We start from the raw sequence: 12623 nt of genomic DNA on the forward strand, positions 1-12623 counted from the left end.
ATTTAAGCATTCAGTGGTCAGATTTTGAATGAAAATAAGAACATTTTAAGGGAATTGAAATGCAAATGGTGTTAACTATAAAGAGATATGGAATGACTGGATGTAAATAGACAGCCTAGACAAGAGTACAACAGAATATTGTTAAATAATAATAATGATCTTTAAACAAAGCCACTGTTTATTCTCTCTAATTTATAGATGAGAAATGCTCAGGTCATTACCTCAGTGATTTTTTTTATCAAGTAAAATGAAGGTCCAGTAATAACTTTCATGGATTTTCCTTTGATTCCCAGGACTAATACATTTTGTCACTCTCCTCCTAAGATCTAATCTCTCTCTTCTTTTACATGCAGATCCTTCAGAAGTCAGGGATGAAAAACCATACAGGGATAATGTTATTTATCCTACAAGGACTAACAGATGATCCACACTTAAAGGTTCTGATTTTCACTTTTCTCTTTTTCACATATGTTTCGACTATCATTGGCAACCTGATCATCATCACCCTCACCTTGATGGATGCACAGCTTAAGACACCAATGTATTTCTTCCTCCGAAACTTCTCCTTTTTAGAAGTGGCTTTCACAACTGCCTGTATTCCCAGATATCTCTACAGCTTGTCAACTGGGGACAATAACATTACCTATAATGCTTGCTTTGCCCAAATATTTTTTGTCATCCTTCTTGGGGCATTTCTTCTGGCCACCATGTCCTATGATCGCTATGTGGCCATCTGCAAACCTCTGCACTACACAACCATTATGAACAGCAAAGTCTGCAACCAGCTTCTCCTGAGTTCTTGGCTGGCTGGATTGGTGATCATCCTTCCACCAATTAGTCTGGGCTTCCAGATGGAATTCTGTGATTCCAATGTTATTGATCATTTTGGTTGTGAGGCATTTCCCATAATAAAGATTGCGTGCTCAGACACACAATTCATAGAGAAGATGGTTTTGATCTTTGCTGTGTTGACATTCATTGTCACCTTATTCTTAGTGTTTCTGTCCTATGCACACATCATCAGGACAGTTCTCAGATTCCCCTCAGCTCAGCAAAGGAAAAAGGCATTTTCCACTTGTACTTCCCACATGATTGTTGTCTCCATTACCTATGGCAGCTGCATCTTCATCTATATCAAGCCATCTGCAAAAGAAGGAGTGGCTTTGAATAAGGTCGTGTCAGTGCTTGTAACTTCAGTTGCCCCTGTTATGAACCCTTTAATTTATGCCCTGAGGAACAAGCAAGTGATACATGCTTTTAAGGACTTAGCCAAGAAGATTTTCTTCCTCTTGAAGCAATAAACTATTGACTTAAAGATACCAAATGACAAGAGAAAATCTAAATAATCTTTAACTATCTGTCCTGGATTCCATTACCCTTTTTCATTTCCCTTGCCCATCACCCTTAACCACAGTTCAATAACTGTAACCTTCTCACACTTTCTTTCTCTTCAATTGAAAATCGTACCAACCCCCAAATAATAAAGTTTTCTTCTGACACTCATTCCCCACTGTCAGTTTCTGCCCTGACATAGAACCTCACTCTCTACTCTAGCCTGCAAAAACCATCATGCCCCCACTTGAATTCACTGAAACCAATTCTTTTCCCCTCCCAAGATCATATACAGGGAGTTCTTATTTGGTACAGTTGTGGAATCATCAGTTCTACTACTAACGTGTCCTTAGAAGTCATCATTCTTCTGGCTAATACTCTTGTCTGTTGCCAATATTCCTTACCACTCTTCTTTTTCTTCACTTTCCTTGCCCTAACACTTAATTCCATGTTTCTCATTCTCTGTACATAGATTCCTCATTCCTCCTGCCTGATCATATCTGACCAATTTTCTGGCCATGAAAGAGACCAACATGATTTTCCAAAATGGTCACTGATGCCTAACCAATTAGAAGCAAACTACTTCTTTTCAGATCTCCTGTAACACCACAACTGTACCTTTCCTATGCAGTTAAGCACTCATTTTGGTCTAGTCTATAGTACAAAAGATTTTATATCTGCCTTTTTGTGTACAACTTGATCAAGAACTAGTGGAAAGCAAAGACCAGGTATTATTGATCTGCAACACAGTGCTTTGTACATATAAGCAGTTCTTACATTTTGTTGAATTTTATTGGTCAGTGGGAGGAAAGACACATCATTTTTGTGATTAGTGTAGGAATATAAGATATTCAGAAACTAGGAAAAACTAAATGAAAAAAAAAAAGTAGTATGCAGGAGCTGATTATAAAAAAGAAATCAGTGAATTCTACTCACTCAGAGAATTTAAATTGCCACTAGTGCTTAACCAAGCTTCAGGAGCATAAAATCAAGTTCTGAATTAAAAAAAAAATAAAGAGGGAGGGGCTTAATGCAACAGTATTATATTGTGGAAAAGACAAGCTGGGCAATTATAATTTTGTATGTGATTTGATTGAACTCCTCAGTGCAACTAATGAGGAAAAAGTATAAGAGAATAAAACAAAACAATTTGATGCATATATTAAATGTTAAAAAAAAATAAAGAACAAAAATGAGGAGCTGGAAAAAAGTTTTCTCAAAATAATGCACTTCCAAAATTGTAGCATTTCACTTATGACTTCAGATTAGACAACAATAAAAATTCACAAGGTTAAGAGGCATAAACTGGGAAATGATATTATGTTTTGAGTCATCACAATGAAAGAATTTGGTTAAATACATACGGACCAAGTAGCATGGCATTGAGTTCATAAATTAAAAGATAATTGTATTGAAAAACATATGGATTATAAAACAATTATTGTAAACTTTAATATTTTTCTTTAATATCTGGATAATGTAAAAGAAGAGCTAAATAAATAATACATTTCAAAGATTTGTGTTGTCTTCTGAATAAGAATATTAATACCTATTGATGAGTACCATGTATAAAAATCAATCAATTAAAAATACTTCTCATGAAGAAACAGAATATATGTTGAATATCAAAACTCATTAATAATAGCAATGAATTCAGATGACACAAAAAATAAAGATGTAACAATATCCTGAATAATGAATGGGTCATAGAAACAAACTTCATCAATGCTCTTTTTAAAAAGGATTATAACAATAAGAAAGCAAATAAACAATTAGGGGATGCAACTAAACTTCATTTCAAAGGAAAATGAAATTCACCAGTCAGTTAGCATTTATTGAATTCAATAGCCATTTATTAATCAACTACAATGTATCAGGTAATACAGGAAGTTCTTGGAAGACAAAGACAAAAATGAAACAGTCCCTATCCTCAAAGAGCTGGCATTCCACATGGGCAAACAGCTTTTTCACAGAGAGGTAAATGTAAAATATATAGAAAATAAATATAATTTGGTGGGGTGTGGGGAGTACTAACAAACTGAGTGCCTCAGAAAAGGTCTCTTCCAAGGCCTTATATATGAGCCTTGAATGAAGTCTTGAGCCCCAGGAGTCAGACGTGAAAGACAACAATATTCCAGGAATAGGTACAAGTTTATGGAAAGGTATGAAGTTAGAAGGCAGAATGCCATGTATAGAGTACAAAAAGCAGGTCAGTTTGGCTGTGACATAAACTAAATGAAAACAAATCAAGTTTATACTAAAAAGACAGCCAGATTATAAAGGACTTTATATGCTACAAAGAAAAGTTTATTTTATATCTTAGCTGTAATAAGGAGACACTGAATTTTCTGCCTCAAGGGAATTATATGGTCCATTCTGTCTGAAGTGGATACTTTGAGATTCCTCACTATTATAATTTTACTGTCCATTTGCCCTATGATCTGATTAGCTTTTCCTTTAAGTATTCAGATACTATGTTATTTGGTGCATATATAAACAAATACATGGATACTGACATATATTACCTGAAATGCTGATATTGATTCATTATCTATGGTGCCTCTTTTTAAATTTTTTGATTTTTCAAAAATATTTCTTGTTCCATTGAGTCTTCATTTTCTATTTGACCCATTCTAATGGCAAGGGCACTGAGTTTTTGAGTATGGTTTCCCCCTATATTTTCTATGGCACAAATTCTCCTTGCCTTTCTTTCCTCCCTAGATATTTTATTTGCTGCCTTTTGCTTCATCTCTTGTAAGTACTCTTACAAGTCCTTGTGGTCCAGAGTTCTTTTTATAATCTAAGACTCTACTTGGAATTACTGAAATGTAATGTCAGATGTAATCTTTTTTTGGTTCTATTTTGAATAATCTTTTCTCTGTTAGAGAGTAGGATCCTATGAGAAATTATTTTGATGTTTTTAAAAATGCTTCATTAAAAACTTAAATTTTAAAAATATAGATCTCATACAAGAAATGTATATTAACAAATGGAGGCTAGAGGGTCATAGAGTCAAAGTGGGAGGTAACAGATGGATAGTCCAAATGTTTTACTGGGTAAATGAAGTGTTAAAAAGGAAATGGTCTCCAATTCATTTTGGTAAATTTTCACAAAGGTTTTGTGGGAGAATCACACAAGATGGGAGAACGTGGAAGAATCACAATCTTTCCCATATAAAGTAATAAAGAAGAATCATAGAAGATGAGAGGGCATGGAAGCAGCATGCTCTGTGGGCACTGTGTGGAGCACTGCCCCCATCAATAAGTTAGAGATCCATTGAAGTACTCATACTGCACCATGGAACTAGCCTTCAGGGAGAAAGACTGCAACAGATGATGACATATCTCAGAATCCCATGGTACATAGAGTGATTGGGATTCTTCTGAAATCTGTCTTGATCCTAGGAATCCCCAATACCTTCTCCTCTGCCTTTGGACTAAGAACCCCTCTGATAACAGACACAAGGGCGATAAGATCAAAGGCTTGTTTCATTGTATGCCTACCATTGTTGAGCACTGTATCTGATGGTGTTATTCTCTGGTCTCTCTAGGCACCAGACAAAGTTGATTGCATAGGAGATTCATTAGTGCTGCTTAAACCTGAGTTCCTAAGGATTATTTTATTTGTGCACTAAGGTCATCCTAAAGCCCCTATAGCAGATTAAGCAGATAAAACAAATGTTATTTGCTGTCATTCATGGTAAATTTATAAGGAAATCAGTTTTACTACCCAGACAGATCAGAACTTCTATTCTGAAACACAAGGAAACAGATTCTAATATTACCTTTTTTTCACACTAAGTCTGCCTTCCTTTCAGGTACAAAGAGTACAGAGAAATATGACACACTTTTAAGGTGGAATTGAATCTGTGGTAGACTATTCATGTAGAATAAGTAAGGGGAGCAACTGGGCCAAGAATCTTGGGCATCCTGAGAATGGGAAATAGTCACAGAGCTGCCAATGAGTGTTAATTGTTTGGGTTCTAGAAGCAAAGTATGGTCAGAAATGTCCACATAGTTAAAATTTTAAGATTAAATTAGAAAAGAACTCAGGCATTATCTCATCCAAAACCATCATTTACAGATAAGGAAACAGAGGCTCATTGAAGAAAAACAATTTAACCAAAGTAACACATCATAAGGAACAGAAATGGGACTCAGATCTACTTATTCTTCCATTACTCCATGCTGCCTCCACTCACACACTGTTGCTCAGCATTGAGTCATGCCAGGAACCTTCAGGGCTACTCGACCCAATGAAGTCAAAGGATTGTCAAAAAAGTAAGTATGGGTATTGTTTTCCATGTCATACACTTTCATTTTGGATTTATAAAAATGGATAGTCATTTGACCCCTCTACAGAGAGAACATAAATATCATAATAAGAAGGAGCTAGACACCCTGGGTACCTTCAGTGTGTCATAAAACAGATCCCTACTATAGTGTAGGGAGAGCTGCTTCCAGTTGTGTATACTATGAAATATGCAAGGCTTTGCAGAAATAAATTAATATTACTTTCCCTGTCATGTGAAACAAAGGACAAAATCATTTAATTTTATTGCATATTTTTTGTGTCTCTCGTTACAGACTTCCTTGTTCCCCTAGAGAGAAAAATAAGCCTAACTCAGTACCTTAAAAAAATAACCAGAAATTAAGGGCAAGGAGGAGACGTCATTTTAGTTTGGAATTTCATCAGAATCACATCTGCCTTACACATAGCAAAAAGCAGTAGCCATAATTTTGTCATTTGAGAAGTACTAGGTATACAAGTATACCTACCTCATTCTCAAACAATATCAATTCACTCCCCTCTTTATATAAAGGTATTCCTTTCATTCAACAAACATTTTCTTAAGTACCTCCAATCTTCCAGGAACTGTACTTAGTGCTGCAGATTCAAAGACAAAATAATCCCTGTCCTCAAAGAACTTATATTCTATTAAGAGAAAACAATACATAGGTAAACATTTAAATATGAAAAGCATCCAAGTAAGTTCTGGGGTCAGGGAAGTAGCAACTGAGGGATCAAGAGAAGCTCCCTGTAGGAGACAGCATGGGAGTTGAGCTCAGAAGGAACCTAGGGACACCACAGGGAATGGAAAACAATCTATTCAAAGAACAAGAAATGGAAGCTTAAATGCCATATGTAGGAAAGAGCAAGCAGACCAGTTTTTCTGGAATGGAGAGAACAGGAAAGAGAATAATACACAATCAGCCTAGAAAGGTAGACTGAAGCCAGATTGGGAAGGACTTGAAAAGCCAGATAGAGGAGTCAGTATTTTCTCCTAGAAGCAAGAGAGAGGCACTATAGTTTCTTAAGCAGGAAAGTGATGTGATCCAACATTTGCTGGACAAATAACAATGATAGCTACATGGAAAATGAAGTAAGGAAGGGAAAAATCTGAGGCAGATATAACAATAAGGACCAAATAAGCTATTATAACACTCCAAGTGAGAGTCTGAAATGGCATAAAGGCTGTATGAATAAAACAAAGGAGATGAAGGGGAAACATATAGTTGTAGTAAGATAAAGGAATAAAGGAGAACAAAGAGTTGAGGGTGGCTCCTATGTGGCAAAACTGGATGACTTGAAGGATCATGGTGCCACCAAAAGAAATAGGAAAGCTTAATCGAGAGGAGGACTTGGGCAGAAAGATGACTATTTCATATACAGTGAGTTTCTGATGTCTAAAATACATCCAGCTGGAAAGTCTGCAGTACTCAAAAGAGAGATTGGGCTGGATATATTGGAGAGAGGAGGTAGGACATTTGTGGATGACTATGAGATTAAAGGTCTGAACATGTTTATACTTACATGAGGAGGTGAAGAAAAGTGAATATGAAGAGGTTGATGAACTAGGAAATTAGGGTATCTGAGAAGATATTAGAGGTAAATTTTAGTTCCCAACTAAAAGGGTAAGAGATAGGATTATGAGCAGGACTTTGCATGAGATATTAGATTTCTTGAGAAAGGAAGAAGAATCCCTTAGGGACTAGAAGATAATGGCCAACAGGATTTAGATAGGATGATATATTTGGATAGTTAGCTTCAGAAAAGTAGATATTGCTGAGTGATTGTGGTTGGGGAATAGTATGGAAGTAGCAGTGAGGAGCAAGAAGCATGTTAACTTCTCCAGTACAAGTTTATTGGGAGATATCAATGAATCCAGAGGCCAAGAAGGTGACCAGGAATGAAATCTATTTTGGGAGGAATCAGGTTTCCTTAATTGTAAAGACAGAGAAACAGCTTGAGAAGAACAGATTTAGCAAAAGAAAAATTTGTTTCCAATAGAATGAGGGATCCAAAGTTCATAGTGGAAGGGGAGGATACATTCCAGGAATAGGGAGCAACCATGGAATAGAGAAACAGGAGGCTTGTTGTTTAAAAGGAACAACAAGTATAATAGTATAGCTGTACTGGAGAATATGCAGGATAGGAGTAAGAAAACTAAAAATACAATAAGGGGCTGAGTTATGAAGGTCTTTAAAAGTCAAAGAAAGGATTTTCAATTTGATCTTTGAGGCAATAGGAAGTCACTGGACTTTATTGAGTGGGGGAAGAAGAAGGAAATGGAGGGACTTGTGCTTTAGGAAAATCACTTGGTACTTGAATGGAGGATGGATTGGAGTGGGGAAAGACTTGATTCAGAAAGACCAATCTGAAAGTTATTGCAGTGTCCAAGTGTGAGCAAATGAGCACCTGTATCAAGGTGGTGGCAGTGTCAGAGGAGAGATCAAGCATATGTGAGAGATGTGAATGAGACTTGATAACATCTGGATACATAGGGTGAGTGCTAGTGAGAAGTTGAGGCTGAAAGCAAAGTTGCAAGCCTGGATTATTGGGAGAATAAGGATGTCTTTGGCAGTTTTAGGAAAGTCAGGAAGAAGGGAGAATTTGGGGGGAAATTTAATAAGGCTTGAGTCGGACATATTGAACTTGAAATGTCTGTAGGGCATTCAGTTTGAGATGTCCAAAAGGGGGTGTTATGGAACTGAAGGTCAAGAGTGATATTAAGGCTCAATATATAGATCTGGGAATTATCTGCTTAGAGAAAATAGTTGAACCTATGGGGAGTGGTGTGATCACTAAGAGAGATAATACAGGGGAAGCTACGTGGTGCAATGGATAGAACACTGTCCCTGGATTCAGGAGGACCTGAGATCAAATCTGGCCTTAGACACATAACACTTACTAGCTGTGTGACTCTGGGCAAGTTACTTAACCCCATTGCATAACCAAAAAAAAAAGACATAATACAAATACAAGTTCTTAATTTGGGGTTCACAGACTCCCCCAGTGGGGCTTATGGATAAATTTAAGGGAGTCTCTGAACTTAGATGCAGAAACGATTTCAATATAATTGTTTTCCCTTATATTAATAATCACATGATTTAATTTTTGCATTAAAAATTATTCAGAGAATTGGTTCATAGACATCACCAGACTGCCAAAAGCGGTCCATGATCCTTTATCACAAAGGAAACTGAGAATAACCAGTTGAAATAGGTAGGAGCAAAACCAGTATAAATCAGTGTTATAAAAAGCTAGAAAAAAGAGGGTATGCAGAAAGAGGTTGTTGTACTTTGTTCTCAAAGACAACCAAAATGACATCACTATGTTAGACTCAAATTACACTGTGACCAGCTGTGGCTGATCAGACCAATATGAGCTCAGAATGCTCTACCACGGTTAGGCACAAATTGGGGTGGATTCTCTAAATTTGTGCATCTCACTTTTTTTCTGAGCTACTTCAATTCTCTTTTGCTCCTAGAGCACAGCACCTTCTCTGATGAGGGCACACCATGATGGGTGGTGTTGTGCCAGCGTCTCCCCTGTCACACAATTAATTCCAACGTGGAATCATCTTTGCAGAAGTTTTTGTTCATTTTTTTGTGTTTCAACCACAGGATGGGATCCCCATCTGACACAGTAATCAGGCCAGGATTTTGTAAGCAGCCAATTTTTAGGGCACTTTTTCGAGTACCTTTCTCACAGTAGGAGTTGAGCAGTGAGATCCTTAAAAGGCTGCTGAGACACCCAGAGGGCTGCCAAATCTTACTGCAGCTTCCAGTGAGAAGACAACCCTATGGCCTGGGCTTCCTGTTTTCAGGGTTGTGACTACAGCTCCCACTTCTCCACACCTTCTACTTCATCACTTGCCTGTCATCACAGGACTTTGAGATAGGTAAAAATGGAAAAGTGGTATAGGTGATATCTTTGGTTCATGCATAAATTGGATTTAAGTGAGACAGAGTTGCATGAAGTCATTGGCCTCATTCTCTCTTCCAGAGTCATCACAGTCCAGTGGTAGGACATAGTCAACATGGCTGGTGATAGGTTGAGATGCAGTGGATAACCTCGGCATATTCCATGTCTTACCAAGCTCTAAGCACTCCACAACACCTGTGTCAGCTGCCTTCATGGCCATTGGAAGAAATTTTTCTTATCTACCCATTCCACCAGGAGAAGTCTTCACATGCTTAAGGTAGACATTCCACTTAATTCACCGATGGGTGTGAGATTCCATGGTTCCTCTTAACCTGGTTTAGCCCATCTGCCAAAATGGTTTACCAGGATGTGGCCACTGTGCATGCAACAGCTTCTTGGAACCACAGGTGACAATTAGGTGGATCAGGTGGACGCCAAAAGTGGAAGCAGCCCTGAAAAGCACTTGGCAGCTTTCACACCAGTGGACCCTGAACACACCCTACACCACATCCAGAAGAAGAGTATGACTGACATCGTCAAAGGCTACAGAGAGATCAAGAAGGATTGAGATTGAGGAAAGATGATTAGATTTGGCAATTAAAACATCACTGGTAACTTCAGAGAAAGAAGATTCAAGTGAATGTTGGCTTGGAAACCAGATGGCAAAAAGAGTGAAATGAGAGAAGCAGCAGGAGCATGAAGTACAGTTGGCTTTTTCAAGGAATTGAGAGATTAGGAACCTAGTGAGGAGGAATATAAAATGGTAGCTAGTGGGGATGATCAGATAAAGTGGGGCTTCTTAAGGATGGAAGAGACATGGGTATGTTTGTAGGCAACAGGGAAGGAGCCAGGATAGAGGGAAGATGATACAGGGAGTAATATACTGGAAAAGACGAGAAGAAGAAATAGAGGGTACATGTGGTGGTACTGACCTTGGTAAAGACAAGGGTCACCTCTTCATATAACAGAGGAGTGAAAGAGAAGATAATAGAGGAAGATGTCTGAGTTATGTTACAGGAGGAGAGAAGAGGGAGCTCTTGGAAGAGAGGAGATGATTCTGTAAGGTTTTGAGAGGAAAAGCAGTTTGGTCACAACAGGAGTCATGGCCTGCTAAAGAACTGAGAAATGGAAAGATAGGTGGTCATGATGAAGATGAAGAATGGGGTTAGCAGTCATAAAGTGTAGGAAAATTGAATGATTATGAACAGATAAAAGAATTTTAGAGTTTATAAACATGGAAGTGGAATGTTTAAGGCTGATGACAAGATCAAGGATATGATCCTCACTGTGTGTGGCTAAGATGGAATAGAGGAGTAAATCATGACAATTATATAGATTGAGAGGCTGAGAGGTTATGCTATTTGAGAGAACATTGATATGCATGTTGAAATCCAAAAGTATGAAAACAGGAGTTGCAGGAAAGTGAAAGGCTCTAAGCCATGTACTGAACTCATTGAGGAAGGATGCTCTGGGGATCAATTGAACATGATCACCAATATGTGGATTGGGTTATAAATTTAAATAGCATGAACATCAAAGGAGAAGTTGCTAAGTGATGATGGTAAAGGGAGAGTCTGGAAATGGTGATTAAGAGGAAGGAGTATTTCAAATCTCCCGCCATGAGTCAGGGAGTTTCCTGGTGAGAAAACTATCAATAGATATCAGGGGTATGCCTGAAAGTATAACTGACACTGGACAGTGTAGCAAGCTAAGCTCTGTTATCAAAGAAAGAGACAGATCTCAATGAAAGTCAGAAAATAGTGAGAAAGAAAAAAGGCTTAAGATGAAAGCAAATGCGCTATATGGAGCAGATATTACAGAAAGCATAGCAGAAGAGGCAGGTAGATCCTGAGTAGGACATTGGTCATGAGGAGGGTTGAGGGGAAGGGGAGTAAGGGAGGAGGAAACTGAGGACAGAGAATGGAATCTGTGCATTGGTAGGCAGATATTCAGAAGACTGGGAAAGTATGAGGGAGTGGGAATATGCTGTTATTATAATGTGCTATTATATGTGTGAAATAATGCAGAGCATGTTTTTATATTAGCCATGTTGCGAGAAAAGCAAGAAAAATAAAGTGAAAAAATGATATTTCAGTCTGCACTCAGAGTTCATCATTTCTTTCCTTGAAGGTGGATAGCATTTTTCCTCAAAAGTCTTTTGGAATTGTTTTTTATCATGGTTTTGTTTAGAGTAGCTAAGTCTGTCACAGCTGATCATCATTACAATATTGCTGTTACTATGTACAATGTTCTTCTGATTCTGCTCATTTCCATTTGCATCAGTCTACAGGTTTTCCCAGGTTTTTCTGAAACAGTATTCCATCACAATCATATACCACAACTTGTTCAGCCACTGCCCAATTGAAGGGCATCCTCTGAATTTACAATTCTTTGCTACCATAAAAAGAGCCACTATAAAAATTTTTGTACTTACAAGTCTTTTTTCCTTTTTCTTTAATTTCTTTGGGAAACAGACCTGGTAGTGGTATGCACAGTTTTAAAGCCCACTGGGCATAGTTCCAAATTGTTCTCCAGAATGCTTGGTCCAGTTCATAGCTTCACCAACAGTGCATTAGTGTTCCAATTTCCTACATTGCCCCCAACATTTGTCATTTTCCATTCTGTCATATTAGCTGATCTGATAAGCATAAGATGGTAACTCAGAGTTGTTTTAATTTGCATTTCTCTAATCAATAGTGATTTGGAACATTTTTGCACTACAGAGAGCTTTGATTTCTTCTTTTGAAAACTGTTCATATCCTTTCACCATTTATCAATGAAGTGATGCCTCTTATTTTTATAAATTTGACTCAGTTACCAATATATTTGAGAAATAAAACCTTTATCAGAAAAAACTTGCTGTAAAAAAAAGCAACTTCCCCAGTTTTTTTGTTTTCCTTCTCATCTTGGCTGCATTAGTTTTATTTGTGGAAAACCTTTTTAATTTCAAATAATTAAAATTTTCCATATTACTTCCCATGATCATCTCTGCCTACATTTTGGTCATATAGTCTTCCCTTAACCATAGATCTGAGAGGTAAAATTTTCCATGCTCCCATAGTGTGCTCATATCATCACCTAAA

The 12623-nt window shown here is 37.5% G+C and overlaps 1 protein-coding gene across 1 annotated transcript; it reads left to right on the forward strand.

The window, feature by feature from the left end:
* The first annotated feature begins 347 nt into the window (after positions 1 to 347).
* Positions 348 to 1301, forward strand: LOC114029859 (olfactory receptor 6C2-like). The gene has a single exon (XM_027844525.1). The coding sequence runs from the start codon at positions 348 to 350 to the stop codon at positions 1299 to 1301; it is 954 nt and encodes a 317-aa protein (XP_027700326.1).
* The last annotated feature ends 11322 nt before the right edge of the window (positions 1302 to 12623 follow it).

The sequence above is a fragment of the Vombatus ursinus genome, unplaced genomic scaffold (assembly GCF_900497805.2).
Source record: "Vombatus ursinus unplaced genomic scaffold, bare-nosed wombat genome assembly UNPS02005204.1, whole genome shotgun sequence".
NCBI classification, from domain to species: domain Eukaryota; kingdom Metazoa; phylum Chordata; class Mammalia; order Diprotodontia; family Vombatidae; genus Vombatus; species Vombatus ursinus.